The 17,704-nt window shown below is 38.8% G+C and overlaps 1 protein-coding gene across 1 annotated transcript; it reads right to left on the reverse strand.

Annotated features, from left to right (window-relative positions):
- Positions 1-32: 32 nt before the first annotated feature.
- Positions 33-10,199, reverse strand: MRPL44 (mitochondrial ribosomal protein L44). The gene is made up of 4 exons (XM_004457375.5): positions 9,985-10,199; positions 7,800-8,268; positions 4,414-4,592; positions 33-1,980 (listed from the first exon to the last, which is right to left on the reverse strand). Exons 1-4 carry the CDS (start codon positions 10,161-10,163, stop codon positions 1,809-1,811), a joined length of 999 nt encoding a protein of 332 aa, XP_004457432.1. The 5' UTR covers positions 10,164-10,199; the 3' UTR covers positions 33-1,808.
- Between the last annotated feature and the right edge of the window lie 7,505 nt (positions 10,200-17,704).

Below are 17,704 nucleotides of genomic sequence, written 5' to 3' on the forward strand. Positions count from 1 at the left end.
AGTGTAATTTAACAAAGAAGACTACTTAGAAGTGTGTTAAAATCACATTTTTTAATGATGGATCTCTTCAATTGCAAAGTAGATTTTATAAACGAGGCCTACAGTTATTCCATTGTAAATCTAGAAGTATTCAAAGCTTGAAAGCTTGAAAACTAAAGGATAAGAAAACCTAAGGGTAAGGACAGTTCCTCTCCAACTTTATAGATAAAGGTCCTGCAAAGGGCCTTGAGCAGAAGAAATGAGGGATCACATTATCAGCACAACTTACAGGGGAAAAATGAAAAACAGGATTACTGAGTTTACACCTGAATTCTCTAAAAGACCTTTAAGAAAAAACATCCACCTAAAAAAAGAATTAAGGTAATTCTCAAGTAGAATTTGACATTTTGCATACGTTGGATGAGTAAATGATTAGAGAACATTTACCATCTTTTACTTCCCCCAAACTTTCTATGATCCCCCTTCTCCTCTGGTATCAACAGGATGTTTATAAAACCAGGTTAACTTGTGGACGACACATAAAAGTGGCACTCTACTAGTGGGGTTTAGTCCTCTATGACTGTGTTCGATCATTAGGACTTGGAGTTAACTGCCACTTCTCAAGACAAAGAGAATAATATGAATGTTTGAGATGGAGGAAAGGTGAAATAACTATTAATTCAGCCAACTGACAGTTTCTCAAACTTTCCCCTCTAAAAAGTCTTTGTTCAGCTAGTGATAGCTTTAAGCTCTCTTAAATAAGACTTAACTCTCTCTCAACCAGTCACAAGAAAGGAGGTTCAAAGGAGCTGAAATACTTTCCTTCATTTTTCCTTATAAAAAGACTTTATGGCTAATATGCTGTTCCATTTTAACATTTTTACCTTTTTTTTCTCTTCTCGACTCCCAAATTCCACTTTTCTCTTAATTCCTGAGTGATTAATGGCAGACTGAAACTAAAAAGTATTACTGTCGCCAATATATTTAAAAGAAATAAAAGGAATTTGTAGTTGAACACAATTAAAGAACTATAAAGACACATTGAGTAAGATTTGTCCTCTACTGCATTAAATCCATTAATATAGTAAAATAGAACAGGGCTTGGTATATAGTAGCTATCATGATGACTATGGGATGTTAAAGTGAATTTATAAATACATTCATTATTTTTCCAACAGTAAACTTGCATTAGCACCAACATTTTAAGCTGCTTTTGAATTTCATGTTTTTGCAGAAAAGGCAATTTCTCAAAAGCATGAAATTTACCTCTTCTGTCATTTATAGTTTTAGAGAAATGGAATAACTAAGAAATATATTAAAAGTCCATAGAATTTTAAAACTAGCAAGAATCTAGAGATAATGGAAATATGTATCAAACTATTATTATCTACACCTTGTATTTCTAGAAGTTAGACTGGATAACATTACTAAATTACTAATATTAGAGAGGCAACTTCCTAAAATTCCTAGGCATATAAAATCAAACTACAATTTAACATTTAGAGAAAGAATAACATTTTATTGCTATTACAGCAAAGCTCATATAAAACATATATTCAAATTATGGTACCTCAAAGCTAAAGGGAATAAAATATATCTAACTGTACGAATTATACACAATAATAAAATAAAGGACTTTAGGGAAAATGCCCTGAAAAAAAAAAAGACTTCTGACAAAACAAAACTGTGACCTCATTAACATTTTAATTTTAGGAATACAATATGGAGAATAAGACAGATTTCCCTTTTAATTTGAAAAATGTCTAGCTTTGAACATCTTTATCTCATTATTTTGCTCACAAATTTCAGGTTGCCACATCTTTGATTGGCTAGCTGGCAGTGATGGTCTTTTCTGTTCTCAAATTCTCTTTGGGCTGTGAATAATCCCAGGGACGTCTATTCTCAGTGAATCCATAAATTTTCCTAAGTGCCACTCTAGCAGCTTCTTCTTCTGCAACCAATACTGTCTCTCCAGGTCCTTCTGCAATCAACTTTCTATCACTAAAAAGAAAGCAGACAGTCAGTAGTCTTAAATTACCCAGTGCATCATAAAACTTGATACATAAATCAGTGCTGCTTTCAAGATCTTATCTGGTAATAATATCTACCAGAAGTAACACAATGCATGTAGATATATTTTTTAACAGATCTGTTGCAAATTCATTATATATATAGCAATTAAAACAATAAAACATTTACATTTTAATATAAATTCACTGGGCCCCATATTTTTCAAGTAAAAAAAATCAAGGGGCATCTATATTGGTATGGAATTTTGTTTGTTTTTTAAATGATGAAGGGAGGACTGGAAGAACATATAAATGAAATATCTTGTTACAAAATCCTTAAACTCTTAAACTGTTCTTGGGAACTATGATTATTTTTTAACTCATTCTGAATCTGAGATATAATGTGAGGAAAGATTTTGATGAAAAAAAGGTTCCTTTTGAGTTTGTCATCAAAACATCAAAAATAACCAGTTATATATTTTAAAACCTAAAGCTCTTTGGAATCTTACTCAGATTTTTTAAAAATTATTTTATATATTTATAGTTCACAACTCAAATAACTCACGTACTGAGGCAGCACAGTAAATGATTACAAAATGTTGACCATTAATCTTCTACTTAAATTAGATAAAACAAAAGTGGATAATCTTCTGCTTTACTGATATTTGTTGTAATTAGCAAACTCTTCTTTAAAAATGTAAAATGTTCCTGCAAGGGAACAAAGGATGTATACATCAAGCAACTAAAATCCTGGTTTTTTTAACTAAAGTATAGTAAAACAGATACGCTACTTATCAATCATTTTTTTTAACTCCCCCTCAACGTGGCTTTGTATGTGTGTGTGCGTGTGCGCACACGCTGTCTGCTCTCTGTGTCCATTTGTTGTATGTTCTTCCCCTCCCCCCTTGCGACTCGTTTGCTGTCTGCTGTTTCTGTGTCCATTCCCTGCAGTGTGTTTTCGCTTGTCTCCCGTCTTTTTGTTGCATCCCCTTGCTGAGTTGGCTCTCTGCAGGCCAGGCAGCACTCCCTAGAGTGCAGGCAAGCCTGCCTTCACAAGGCCCCGGGACAAGAACCAAGGGCCTCCATATGGTAGACAAGAGCTCATCTGATTGAGCCACAGCAACTTCCCCGTATGTAACTTTTCCATGGAAATATCCTGACCCTAAATTTCCCCTGTGCAGCAGTTACACTGTATGTCCTCCCATGGCCCCCTGGGTGGACTGGGGGAGAGTGTAAACTATAATGTGGACCATTGACCATGTGGTACAGCAGTGCTCAAAGATGTATTCACCAAGTACAATGAATGTCCCATGATGATGGAAGAGGTTGTGGTTATGGGAAGAGTGGGGTGAGGAGGGTGGGGGGTATATGGGGAATCCATATTTTTTTAATGTAACATTAAATTTATTAATTAATTTAAAAAAGAGTAAATTAGAAACAGAATAACAGCTATGTACGGCAGGGGAAGCTTAGAGAGATTGAGAGGTGATGAGTTTTTGTTTGTTGCTTATTATTATGTTATTGGAATAATGAAAATGTTCCAGCAATGACTGAATTGATGAAGGCACAACTATGTGATTATACTAAATGCCACTGATTGTACACTTCAGGTGCACTGTAAATTTTATTAATATGTATCAATAAAATTGATTTGTTTAAAAAATTAATTAATTAATTTTAAAAATTTCCCTTGTGCAAATAAAAGAAGCATCTTTCTGAAAACTTCATGCCCAATGACTTCACTTACTTGGATTCAATGTAAATTGACTTAAAAGCTGAGAAACACTAGAACCAAAAAGAAAAATGAGCAATGCAATTCAGGAAGGAGTTTATCAAGGAACATTTGCTGACAGGAATGTGAAATGAAAGAAGGGTTGATCATATATAGGTTAAACTTTATAATAATTATACACATATCTACTTGTATAAAGCAAGGAATAGACAAAAATATCTAAGAGTTAACTTCAAGTATAAAAGATTTATCATCATGTTTTGGTGAAAATGTATCACTGATCATCTTTTTAAAAGTCATTATGGGGAAGCGGATTTGGCTCAGGAGATAGAGCATCCGCCTACCATGAGGGAGGTCCAGCGTTCAAACCCAGGGCCTTCTGACCCATGTGGTGGAGCTGGCCCATACGCAGTGCTGATGTGCGCAAGGAGTGCCCTGCCACACAGGGGTGTCCCTCACATAGGGGAGCCCCACACACAAGGAGTGCGCTCCCTAAGTAGAGCCGTTTCACACGAAAAAAAGTGCAGCCTGCCCAGGAGTGGCAATGCACACATGGAGAGTAAAAAGATAATCATGGGATGAGATTGAAAAAATCATCTTACTGCAATTAGAGGTTATGTTAAGGAATTGAAAAAAGCATGTTTTTAAGGTTTCGAATCAACATTAAAAGGTTAAGATTAAAATTCTACTAACCAGTATAAGCCAACAAAATATAAAGGCAAAGCTGTGGTGCTTCCAGACTGCCTAGTAAGTCTAGATTCAGGAGGCGAAATATTCCTTTTCTTCAACTCTTCTACCAGTAGACCCATGGGATTTATTATCGTCCAAATCTCAAAGAGCTCTTTTCCAGTCAACTGAGTAATTAAGAAGTCCTGTATATAAAAATACAGTTTATACATTAAAATGAGCATAAAGCAAATAAGAACTATAATTCAAAGTACCTTTAACAGAAATGAAAAACTTAATGGGAAATAGAAAAGTAAAATAATGTACTACTTTTTCATTCCTATAATTTTTTTCATATAAATTTTATTACAAAAATCAGTTAGCATTAAAAACTGCCTATTTCAAACAATATGATCTACACCAAAATAAGACAAATGTGGAATCCTGTCTTATAATTTAGAATTATATTCTTCAGTAAGAAAAAATGTGGTATTTTTTTAAAAGTTGAAGAAATAAACAGTAATAAATCTGTGGCAAAACTCATGCAAAAAACCACTCAGGGCCTGTAAATTATTTACTTCAACTAAATTAAAGATTTTTGCAAATCATTGTAATACTTTCTCTATGAGACAAAACTGTGAAGCAAGTCATAAATGTGTGAAACAGAAGGGAATCCATTTTGCTAATTTTAAAAAATTTATGTTGTATAGAAAATATGGAAACAAAAACTAATTTTCGTAACAATTTATATATTGTGGAAGAATGGGTGAAAGGGGGCAGGTGGTGAAAATTAGTAAGATTCCCTTAGTTCTATAAAATAAAGTCACAATATCCCAAGAAGCCCAAGAATTCTATTTCAGCTTTATTAATTAAAGTTGTTAATAATTCCATTCTCATTAGAAGACTGAATCTTTTTATATACAGAGAGAAAGATGCCTTAGGAAATATACATGTGTGTATGTATTATTGGATTATTATTTGTCTTATGGAATAACTGGTTGTAGGGTAAGGAAAAACAATTCTTTTGTAAGGACTAAGCTGCTATTAGAGTAGGAAGACAGAAAATCTCTATTTTTCTGGGGTAATTAATTACCTATGCTCCTATTTTTTCGGGTTACTCCTAATCTTATTAATTTATTATTAGAAAGTTCAGTAGGGTGCAGGTTGAATAGTTTCACTCATGCTCCTAGAGTCAAGAAGCAGTATGACAGAAGAACTGATGCGAAACCACACATTTGATCATGAAACTCTCCCACTTATAACTCTTTTCCAGCTTCCAGATGTCTCCAGATGTCATTAGCCTTTACAAGATCATCAAATACATACTCCTTAGCAGGCTAAAAAAAATGCTACTCAAATTTTCAAGTACAAAAGAATCTTCTGGAGAATTAGTCAACATACAGATTCCTAGGCCCTACTTCCAGAGATTCTGACTCAGTAGGTGGTACCTGTAAATCAGCATTTCTGATAAATTCTCAAATAATGCTGATAATTCGGATGTCCGGACTGAGCAGTAATGGCTGAAAAGACCTTCCATAAACTGGCTCCTCAATGTCCAGACTCATCTCTTGTTACTCTCCCAGTCATATAAAATTATTTGTAGTTCCCTAAGCACAAGCTCTTTCGTGACATTTCTTCTTGGAATGTCCTTTTTAGGGGCAAGGTCACTTGAGTAAAATGTTCCCTAATCCTACTCAACAGAGTTGGTCATTGCTTCTTTGAGTTCCATAGTGTACTTCCCACAGCCTAACCAGCTGTAAATCCCTAAAGGCAAGGAACTCATCCCATTTAGCCTTCTGGCTCCAGTGCTGAGCACAGGGACTGGCATGTAGTAGACAATAAAAATTAGTAGTTGGATGACTGAATAAAATAAGGCAATGCAAACCATTTAATTCTGCTATAGTAGACAGCAATGGAAAACATCAATGCTCTTGATTTAGAAAGCAGGTATTTGAACTGTCTAACAGGATCTTAAACTGAAAATGTGAACAGAGACACTAAAATGTGATAAACCAATATTTGTAAAATGGTTTGGTAACTACCCTGGGGAAATTTCAAAGAGGTGCCCTCAAACTGTTTAAAATTCTAAAACCTATCCTCCTCCCTTTCCTCCAGAGGCTATAAGAACAGACTGGAAATGGAGAGAGGACTTTGTGAAAGACAATTTCTTTCAAAAAAGTTGTACTGTAATTCACTCCGGGGTGGGTGAAGGGCAGAAGAGCTTTTCTTTCCACCGCAAGCCTAGAGAGCCTCAAAGGGTCCACCTGCCCCTTGAGCCTGGGGTGAGGGGTATTTAGACCCTTCCTGAGTCTAAAGGCAAGAGGCTGGCCGAAGGTGCCTGTACTAGTGAAATACAAGCCTGCAACCTGCAACTGCTGTCAAAGATGTAAAAATCCTTGGGACCCTATGCGGAACCCAAACAAGAGATGTCATTTTTAAAGGGAACCATTTCAGTCAGGATGAAGTATTCTACCAGGAAATGAGGAGCTAAGAAGCTGTTGCCCACGTCAAGAAACACAACTGGAAGGTTTCAGCAGGGTGTTTTAAACATCAGCCAGGCTCACAGAACTAAGCCAGCAAAGAGCCATCAAATGAGAACCTTCTGCTCTTTTCTCCTCCTCTCCCTGAGCTCCTACTCCAGATGGGTCAGCTAACATATCCAAGTTCGCAAAAACAGGCAGGTAACCCACCTATTATAGAACCTAGGTGGGGCAGGAGGAATACAGATCTTACTTATGAACAGTTTGAAGTGTTAACATAGGAATTCTTCACTATCAAAACTACCAAATTTGGTAACAAACCTAAATGACCAGAAGTTGCTTAAAATGGGAAATGTTATATTGTATATATGTCACCACAATAAAAAAATTAATAATAGATTCTAACAGCAAGGAAAGCTGGTTTAAAGGACCTGGCATTCAAATACCTGAATCAAGACTGATTTTGTGACTTAAAGCGATTGGGTGGTCTTTCTAGCATCTAAGTGACCAAACTCATGTTTTCATAAAGTGATGAAGGGTAATATGGCCCTCAGTTAATAAATTCAAAAAGGGCAGTAGGTGTCAAGACATACCAGCTACCTATACACATTTTTTTTTTCAATTAGCTAAGCTATTGGCTAACAAAGAGTTGGCTGTATATCACAGGGACTCAGAAATCCTATATGTGATCATGTGTAAGAGCAGAACAGAACAGCAGTTTGTACTGAAGTATGAAGGTTCCTAGCCCCACAAGGCCCTGACACAGTATTCTTTGGCCTCATTCATTCACCAAACATCTACTGAGCATCTATCATGTAGGAGGTTCTAGGAATGCAAAATGAAAAACAAAACTTACAGTCCTTAAGACTTACAAACCTTTACTTTTGTCTACCCTCAAGAATGTCTGAGCATGTGCAATTAATAATTACCTACCCTGATGAAAACTGCAGTCCTCTGAGGTCCACTGCTCTGTAGTAGGGCTCCAATTACTGCAAAGAAAGTCTGTTGTAATACAGTTTGGGGGACTGGAAATTCCGCACTCAGTGTTAACTGCTCCACAGCCAAGTTTCTAGCCACATGACACACTATGTCCTCACCAGTGAGAAAATCAACAAGACTTTTGATGCCTTCAGGGGGCAAGTTTGGATACGCGTCTTCAAAAAATTGTGTGAGGCAAGTTTGTGAAAAAGATATTCCTTGTTCAGATAGTTCTCGATTATCTTTAAGATTCAGAAGAACTGCTTCCTTCTCTATCCCAAGTTTTTGGCGTTTGGCCTCCTCACTTGTAATATAACAGCTATTAACAAATGCAGTTTTGAGAAGATCTATGGAGAAGGTTTCATGTAACCGATGTCCAAATGCTTGTATTTCAGCATGATAATCCCAGTTGGGCTTCTCAGAACTAAAAATGTCAAATAGAAGACAATTAGAGATGGTAAAGAGAATAACTTGTCACTATGACTTAAACTTTTTTCCCAGTGTTGCAACGTTCCTTTATTGCCAGGCTCTGATTTTTAAAATGTTAACACTCAAGTACAATGATTACTTACTATGCTTTGCTACATGCTATGTACGTGGTTAGATTAATTTTCCCTTTGAATCAACTGCCACATTAAAGAGGCTCTTCAATATCAAAGACTAAGCTATTATCCTTTTTTTTTTTTGAAAAAAAAAAGGAGGTACCAGGGATTGAACCCAGGACCTTGTATATGGGAAGCAGGTGCTCAACCACTGAGCTACACCCACACCCTATTCTAACTTTTAAGTACCTTAATTATGCACTAACCATGGCACTATGTTTCACTCTTAAGTATCAATATAAATATAATTTCACCAATTCAGGTCATAAACAAAAATTATAATTTTTATTTTCTATTTTTATATTTACTTTGCATTTTGCTGACTTAAACTTTGGAATTATCCATTTAAAATAGAATTTGAATAATCTAGTATCTATATTATGTAAGTGAAAAGCTCATAATCATTTCAAGAATGGACTAAAAAGTCTTTTTTTTCCCTAAAAGATTACAAACCCAAACAAAAGCCCTTTTAAGTAAAAATGGCAGCAAAATATACAGAGCTAGGCTTAAAGTAACAAATTTTAAAGTTTCCTCCAATTAAAAAAATTTAAATTGCCTACCCTCATAATAATCAGAGAAATGAGAACCAAGAAGAGGCGCTATTTTGTTTCTTTTTCTTTCTTTCTTTTTTGGTCTATTGGGAAAAGAAGGCAATATTTTGAGTCGGAAAAGTGTAGGTATGTTACTGGTAGAAGAATAAACTGGATCAATCTTTTTGGCGAGAGCTTTATGAAAGTAGCTATCAAAATTTCGAGCCATGTATAAGTACCTCAAGGTATAATAAGCTTAAGAATATTCGTTGCCACATTGGTTTTAACAGTAATAACATGGAACTCAAATATCAATAAATTGGAGTACATGTATACAATTGGCAGGCAACCATAAAAAAGAATGAGGTGTATCTATTTGTGCTGCCATGACAATATGTCAAAGATACATTATTAAATAGATAATGCAAGTTGCAGAACCACGTGTACAGTGTGGTCTAATTTGGGGCTATAAAAAACAGGAGCATCTTTCTGCTAGAACTACTACTACTGAAACAAGATTAATTAGGGTAACAATCTAAAGCTAAACTTTTTAAATTCAGGACCGGAGACTTGTTTTACATACTTAATAGAATTTTCTTCTAAATCCCAGTGGTCCAGAGAGCTTTCTTCCCTCCTATATGTACACGAAGAATTCTCAGGCGTTAACTAAACTGGGTTTACAATACCCTCCAACCTCACATAAAGATTACCCTTCCAGTCGATCTCCTGTCTCACAACACTCAGTTGGCAGAATTCTAAATAGTTCTTGCGAAACGTCGGGAGCAGCCCGGCACGCCGCCGTCCTCGGCAGAAATCCACTTCCTTTGCCTTAGGTCACGCGTCCCCGTCCCCGTCCCCCGTGTGTCTCTATCTAACGCAATCCTCCTAGGCTCAAGCCGGGGCCGCATTAGCGATGAGCAATCCTCCCCGCCGCTGCGCCGAAACCGCGGGCGATGAAGCCCAGGGTCCCTGACCACTAGCCAGACCCTTTCCCAAGGCGGCTCCTACCGGCGCACAGGCGGCGGCGGGCACCGGAGCAGGCGCCACCGCTCCAACTCCTTCTGGAATCGTAAGGCGGCGCGTAATCCCTTCTTCACTCCTCGAATCGGCGGGGCGAGAGTGACGGCTGCCGGAGCCAGGAGGCACTGAGGCCCGCGCAGGGTCAGCCGCACCAACCCAGACGCCATTGCAGGGGAGAACGCGCGGAAGGAAAAAAGCCGACCCGGTGTCGCGGTTACACAGTTCCCCAGAATTAGGGGCGGGGTGAGGGCGGGTCGACTGAGGCACCATTTTAGCACATGCGCAAGCGCTGTTTCTTCCCACCTAGAGGTTACTCTCAGATGAGCATTCCTCGGGACAAGTTTCGTACTGTATTTTGTTCCCTTGGTCCTTCCTTTCTCGTTAGTTAAAACAAAAAATCCGTTTCATTTTAAGTTTAAAGAAAGCACTTAAATTCTCAGAAAAGAAAATGTTTCATGTCAACCTGTAGCCTTAGAGTTCCAGCCACTGTTTATTGAGCATATATTTACCCAGGAGCTTCTTTTAACCTGGAATTTCACCAAAAGCCTTCCTTTCAGGCCCCTTTAAAGTCCAATTTAAATTTGTATCAGGCAGTACATTTTTTAAACCATAGGAAAAAAGGATGTAAAGAAAAGCACCAAAATGGCATTTAAAAAAAAAACTAGTTTTTTTTCCCATTTTTCACTCTTTAGCAATGTTATATTGTTTTCCTACCAAACTTCTAATGTAATCTTTAAAAGCCTAACCTAACAAGTAACAAAGGCATACTTTGTAAATTCCCAATTTTGAATTGCCTGCTGATCATCCAAATCCTCAAAGGGGCCCCTCTTTCTGTGGCCTCTGCCTGCTAAGTGGCTTTGGCACCTTACACAGTCACCCAGTTATACTCCTATGGCTTTGATTGTTCCTATTACCATCTTAAATTGTCCCGTTATCAAGTTCGTTTTCAATTTATTACCACAGCAGCTACTTGACTGCTCTCCATACTTCTCTCCCAGGCTATTATAAGGGATCCCCAAGCAGACCTTTTACCTTCCTCCCTTTCCCCAACACAGCTCACCTGCATTCATCTCCTTCGAATATAGAACCAAGCATGTTCCTACTCAGCTCAAAAATCTTCAGCGTCAACTGGCAAGGTAACAGGTGCTATTAATTTCTTCCTTCAAATTTGTTTCTTTCTTTTCTACTCCCCACACCTTCCTGCCCCAGCTTCTCTGCAGACCAGCTTTTGTGGAGCTGGCTCTGAAGTCCTGATTCCCTCAAATTAGCATCATACAACGGACTGATTTTGGGTCTTTTGACTCAACTTTTTTAGAAGGAGAATCTGATTGATTCATCCCAGCCTATGAAAAGGATTCCTTTGGTGAGGGAAAAAAGAAAAGGGGTATGATGTTAATTTTATGTGTCAACTTGGCTTAGTTATGGTTGCCAGTTGTTTGGTCAAATACTGGTCTAGTTTTTACTGTGGAGGTACATGGTAGATGGGTTTAGTATCTATAATCAGTTGATTTAAAGTAAAGGGGCTTACTCTCAGTAATGTAGTTGGGACTCATCCAATCATTTGGAGGCCTTAAAAAGTAATGAACAGAGGGTTCCAGAATCAGAAGGATTTCTGCCCCAAGATTATATCCTCCACTCCTTCCTGGACTTTCCTACAGATTTACTCTGCAGACTTCATCACTCCTCCCGGAATTACCTACCTAAAACCTATTCTGTAGAATTCAGACTTGCCAGCCCCCACAATCACACAAGCCAAACTCCTTATAATAGATCTCTTAATACACATACATACTTCTACAACATTCCTGAAATGGCCCCTTAACTGGGAGAAGAAATCTAAGGCAGGTTAGAGCACAATAATGTTAAGCTATAATTAGGTGTCTCTGTATTGAGAGTTTCTCAAGAATACAATAATGGGAGCATCATTTGTAGACCAAAAACGTAAGGGCTCACAGACTTCTCTTGCTCATGTACCTCACAGAGCTTAGGAAGTAACCAGGTTTTTAAAATTTATTCATTCATGTATTTGTTCATTTATTCAATAAACACATAATATGGGTGACTACTTGGTTCCAAGACCCAGGGCCAGAAAAAGTTACCGTTAGAAAAGGCAACTTGTTTGCCCTTAAGATCCAGGGCTTCCAATTTGTCCTAAACCTGCTCTTAGGCCTAATTTGATCAAAGTTTACCAAAGGGACAACTTTCTGGTTTTCAGTGGGTCAGGGTCAGGTGGAAGGGTAGATCACATCACACTTAGGAAGAGGAGAAGGTGAGATGACAAGGTTCATTTTAACTCCTATGAAACACCTTAACCCTTTGGATTTGACTTCAGCATATTCAGGAATATTATGTATTCCTTCAGGGATGATGGAGGCAGATAGAACATAGTGTGCAGAATGATGATGAAGAACTATCTTAGATAACAGAGAAATTCTGAACCATCTGAGACTTAGAGATTCCTGCTAAGAAATAACTACAAAATATTGGCCTTTAATCCAACTCATGAGGAAAATCACAACAGAAATAATTACCAGGAGATGAAACTGGCTATAGTTAAAACGAATCAAGATAAAATTTGTGTTTTTGATAAATACTGATAGAAAATCAAGTATTGTTTGTGAAACTTAGGTCTACAAAATTTATAGACTTACACCTACAAAGTTTAGCTTTGGAAAATTTGACTTGATAAATACAGTTGTCCTCAAATGAAACTCATGAGAGTAAAACTGATTAGCAAAAAGCCTTGGTAAGGTGGATCAATAAATCAAATCTTAATTAGGAAATGTATGTGGAAAAGATGACTCAAATTTTATTATGCAATAAAGAAGGACAATGTAAACAATAAGAAATAGGTAACTGTGCTATGTAGATAATTGATCGATAAATTAAATTGTCTTCATGGAGATAAGGTTTAGGGTCTGGGTTAAGAAAATACTTTCTCAAAAAATTTATCGATGTTAGTGTAATTCTGATATAAACACTTCTTTTCATAATTATGAATGCAAAACTTCTCCAGTGTAGTACAGCCACCAAGATGATCCCAGTGATCCCCACCTCCCAATATTCACACTCTTTTATAGTCCCCTCCCACATGGTACTAGGGTTGGTCTGTGTGACCAATAAAACATAGAAGAAGTGATTTTATGTCACTTCTGAGGTTAGGTTATAAACAACAGTGTAGCTTCTGTTTTGGTCACACATATTCTATTTCTTGGATCACTTTCTCATGAGGAAGCCAGCTGCCATGGTGTGAAGACACTTAAGAAACCCTGTGGAAAGTCCTCTGTGGTGAGAAACTGTGGCCGTCACGTTAGGGTGCCATCTTGGAAGTGGATTTTCTAGCCCCAGTCAAACCTTCAGGTGACTGCAGCCTGGCCAGCAACTTGCTGCAAACTCATAAGAGAGCCTGCCCTGGCATCAACCAAATTCCTAACCCTCAGGAAGGCCGAAGGTGATGTGATGATGGAAGCAGAGAGAGAGATTTGAAGATACTATACTGCAGGCTTTGAAGATGGAGAAAGGGCTGGAAACCAGGGAAGCTCCATATTCTCCCCTTGAACCTTCAGAGGGAGCATGGCAATGCTACAAACTTCATTTCACCCTAGTGAAACTGATGTTGGATGTCTGGCCTCTGAAACTGTGTGGAAATACATTTCCGCTGTGAGCCACCAACTTTGTGGTGGTTTGTTACAACACCCACAAGAAATAATAGACTCTTGTGGTTGTGTGCTTCTGACTCCTACATTTATATTACACCACAGACCTCTGCAATAAATTCTAAACTCTAACTGCCTACTCAGCACATCTATCTGGAGATCTAGTAGGCACCACAAGCTTAGTATGTCCAAAACTTAACTGCTAATCTTCTCCCCCTAACCTGAATCTTCCCCATATCAGTAAATGGCAGTTCCACTATTCTGGCTGCAGCCCACAAATTTCAGTGTCACTCATAACTATTCTCTTTCTTTCGCATTGCATATCTAACAAATCCATTTGTTCCATCTTCCAGGTATGTCTTTGAATCTGACTGATGTCTTCTCACCCCTTCCATCCTGGCCTAAGCCAGCATCAGCTCTGTTTTAATTTCTTAGGCTGCTTAAAGCAAATAACCATGAAATAGTTCAGCTAAACAATGGGAATTTATTTGCTCATAGTTAGAGTCTGGGGAAATGTTCAAATCAAGGCATCATCAAGGCGATGCTTTCTTCCTGAAGACCAGCTGCTGGCAATCCTTGGCTTCGCTGCCACATGGCCAGGTGCATGGCAGCATCTGCTGGTCTCTCCCTTCTCTTTTGGGTTCCGCTGATTTCAGCTTCTTGCTTCTGTGGCCTTTTCTCTCTCTGCCTGTATTCATTTCCTTTATAAAGGATGCGAATAACAGGATTAAGACCCGTTCTGAATTAGGTGGGTCACACCTTAACTGAAGAAGCCTCATCCAATGGTCCTACTTACAATAGGTTTACATCCATAGAAATGGATTAGATTTAAGAGCATGCTCTTCTGGGGTGCATACAGCTTCAAGTCACCATAATCTCTCAACTGCCTGATTTCATGAGCTTCCTGACGACATCCTTGCTCCTACCATTGACTTACATTTTAAGACAGATTAAGCCAGTCTTCTGCTCAAAACTCTGCCCACAAACAAAAGCAAACAAAAATCTCTCCCAAGGCTTCCCATCTCATTAAAAAATAAAACCAAGGTCTTCACAACAGCCTCAAGACCCATTACAATGACTTCCCTGTCCTGGTCTCTCTCTCTCTGCTCACTCACTCTGCTACAGCCACATCTGTCATCTTCCTAGAACCCCCAAGCATGCTTTCACCTCAGAGCCTTTGCACTTGTTGTCTCTTCCAGGACAGCTCTCCTTCCACATAACCAATCAGCTTCCTTCCTCATCTCCTTCCCGAATTGAATGTCACCTTGTCAGTGAGGCCTTCAGTAACTCTCTGTCTCAGGCTGCATTCTCTGAAAACAAATGCTAAGGTAGAGGTTGGAGTACAGGGTATTTATTATCTGTGAAGGGCAGAGGTGGTAACAAGATTAGGCAGGAGAAATTAGCTGTGATAGAGACCCAGCAAAGCCTTGGCCAACTGGGGAGGGAGCTCTGGAGCAGGTATTTCCCATCAGCATATCCTGCATGGAGTTGAAATGACCAGGCCTTCAAATTCCTCTTACCTTATATTCCAGTTACTGAATGCAGGCTGCCTGGGGAAGGGCCTGGTGGTGAGCAGGATGGCTCTCTGAAGCTGAGGCAGACCCTGAAGGAGCTGAAGGCTAGAAGCTGTCTGCTGACTGCTCTCTTTCCGTGAAGGGGGTCTGGGCAGTATATCGCCTTATCTACCACACCATCCTACTTGCAATTGCAACACCTCCTGCAGTCCCTATCATCTTTCCCCACTTTACTTTCTCCACTGCACTTATCATCTTCCAATACACTATAAAATTTAGCTATTTATTGTGTTTATTATCTGGCTTTTTCACTGGAATGTAAATTCCAGTGGTGGCAGGGATTTTTTTTTTCTTTTTGCCTCTTTTGAGCATTGCAACATTTAGAATGGTGCCCAGCATATAGTAGGCACTCAATAAATATTTGTTGATTGAACAAAGCTGTTCGGTAGCCTCTCTAGTCCATTATATCATACAAGCCTTGTAGGAACGTCTTATTCATCTTGCCAATATATGGCACAAAAAATGCTTGTTTGTTGAATGGATGTTACTAATTTCATTATAACAAAGTACAGTGAACAATTTCCAATAGAAATATCATGTGAGCCATGTATGTAATAAAAAATTTCCTATTAGCCTCAGTAAGAAAAAAAAAAAACCATGTAAGATTAATTTTAGTATTTTATCTTAATATATCTTAAATATCATTAGACGTGTAAATGATATAAAATCATTGTAATTTTGAATTCTTTTTACTTTGTACTACATTTTCAAAACCTGTTGTATATTTTACACTTACAACACATCTCAGTTCAGACTAGCCACATTGAAGTGCTCAATAGCTGCATGGACAGTGCAGTTCAAATGTGATTCTGCAATTTGGGTGTCAAAAAATAGTGGAATGTGTTTGAGAGGGTTAAATTGGAGAGGGGAGCTCTCCCGAGTCAATGACTTTCTGGGTCCTGATGGTGACTCTTTTAACTTTGTCAATGCTCTTCAGGCAAGACCAGTATCGCACCTGGAGTTGAACAAATTGGGTCGACTCCTCTTTGGAGTGAGAAGGTACGCTGTGGAGAAACATAGGGCTTCTCAGTAAGATGTCAGGGAGGACTTAAGATAGAATTTGGGCTCCTTTAGGTGGTTGGAGGGGGAGACTTAGGGAAGTGGGATTCCGTCTGGATTTGATGCTGTCAGGAAGTGGGGGTAATTCTATGATTATCTTAATTAAGGTCTACCTAGACAGAGGTAAGATTAGACAGAAGCCAGAGTTGTAATTAGCAGAGAAACAATTATCGCTCATATTAGCCAGGATAGAAGGGATGTTTGGTCATTTCTGTGGTTTGGACAACGTTCATGTTTTATCTGTTTCAATATAATGATGGTCTCAGAATAGTCTGATGTTTATGTTCCACAGAGAAGTCCAAGGTTGAACTGTGAGGTCCACGTCAGCAACTAGGTCAGAGGCTGCCTTCCTCTTCCTCCTTGTTATGCAAACTTACACAAGTGTTCTAACTCTTCTGTGGAGGTTTCCTTATCTCTAAAATGGGAATATAAGTGTGCCTATCTCTCAATCTCTTAAGGTTGTCAGTATCAAATAAGATCCAGGTAAAGAATCTAGGATAAATCAGCTAACATGGAGTTGAAGAATGTCAACCACCACACCATGGAGCCTAGAGTGCCTACAACTGAAAGCAGGAGGATTGCATCCAGCATCCATGTGGAATCTAAACCCCCTCTTGACATAGATGTGGAATGGACACAACCAAGCCAAGATCCATAGGAAGGAGGAATACAGTAAGGATCAGAGTGGACTTAATGATATTCTATTCATGAACTATTGTGGTTAATAATCGAGAAAATGTGGCATTGATGTGGAAAAAGTGGTCATGGTGGCTGCTGGGTGCGGGGAAGGGGAGGAAGAGAAGAGATGTGGAGGCATTCTCGGGACTTGGAGTTGTCCTGGGTGGTGCCCCAGGGACAACTGCCGGATGTTGCATGTCCTCCCATGGCCCACTGGATGGAACGTGGGAGAGTGTGGGCTATGGTGTGGAACACGGGACATGGGGTGCAGCGATGCCCGGAAATGTACTCACCAGATGCAGTGGATGTGACATGATGATGGGGGAGAGTGTTATTGGGGGGGGGAGTGGTGGGGAGGGGCGTTGGGGGCGAATGGGGACCTCATATTTTTTTAATGTAATATCTTTTTAAAAAATGAGTAAATTGAGTAGAATTTGAAAAAAAAAAAAGAATCTGGGATAGTGCTTGGTATATAGTAACTGCTCAGTGAGCATTATCTGCTGTATCCCAAAGATTCTAAGGTGCACTATATTTCCCCACATTTTAACATCCTGGAAATAGAGGTACGCCTTCCACACAATGGCTTCTTAGAACGGATACAACATTGCATTATTATTTTCTGGAGGCTCTGGTTTGAGGAACAATTCCTCGTCCGTTCCAATCGTCCAATCCATTCCTGGGTGATGGCCTGACTTTTCACCTGGACGACTTTCCTCGCCTCCGTAGGCGCTCTCGGTGGTC

Source organism: Dasypus novemcinctus, chromosome 7 (genome assembly GCF_030445035.2).
Source record: "Dasypus novemcinctus isolate mDasNov1 chromosome 7, mDasNov1.1.hap2, whole genome shotgun sequence".
In the NCBI taxonomy this organism is placed as follows: Eukaryota; Metazoa; Chordata; class Mammalia; order Cingulata; family Dasypodidae; genus Dasypus; species Dasypus novemcinctus.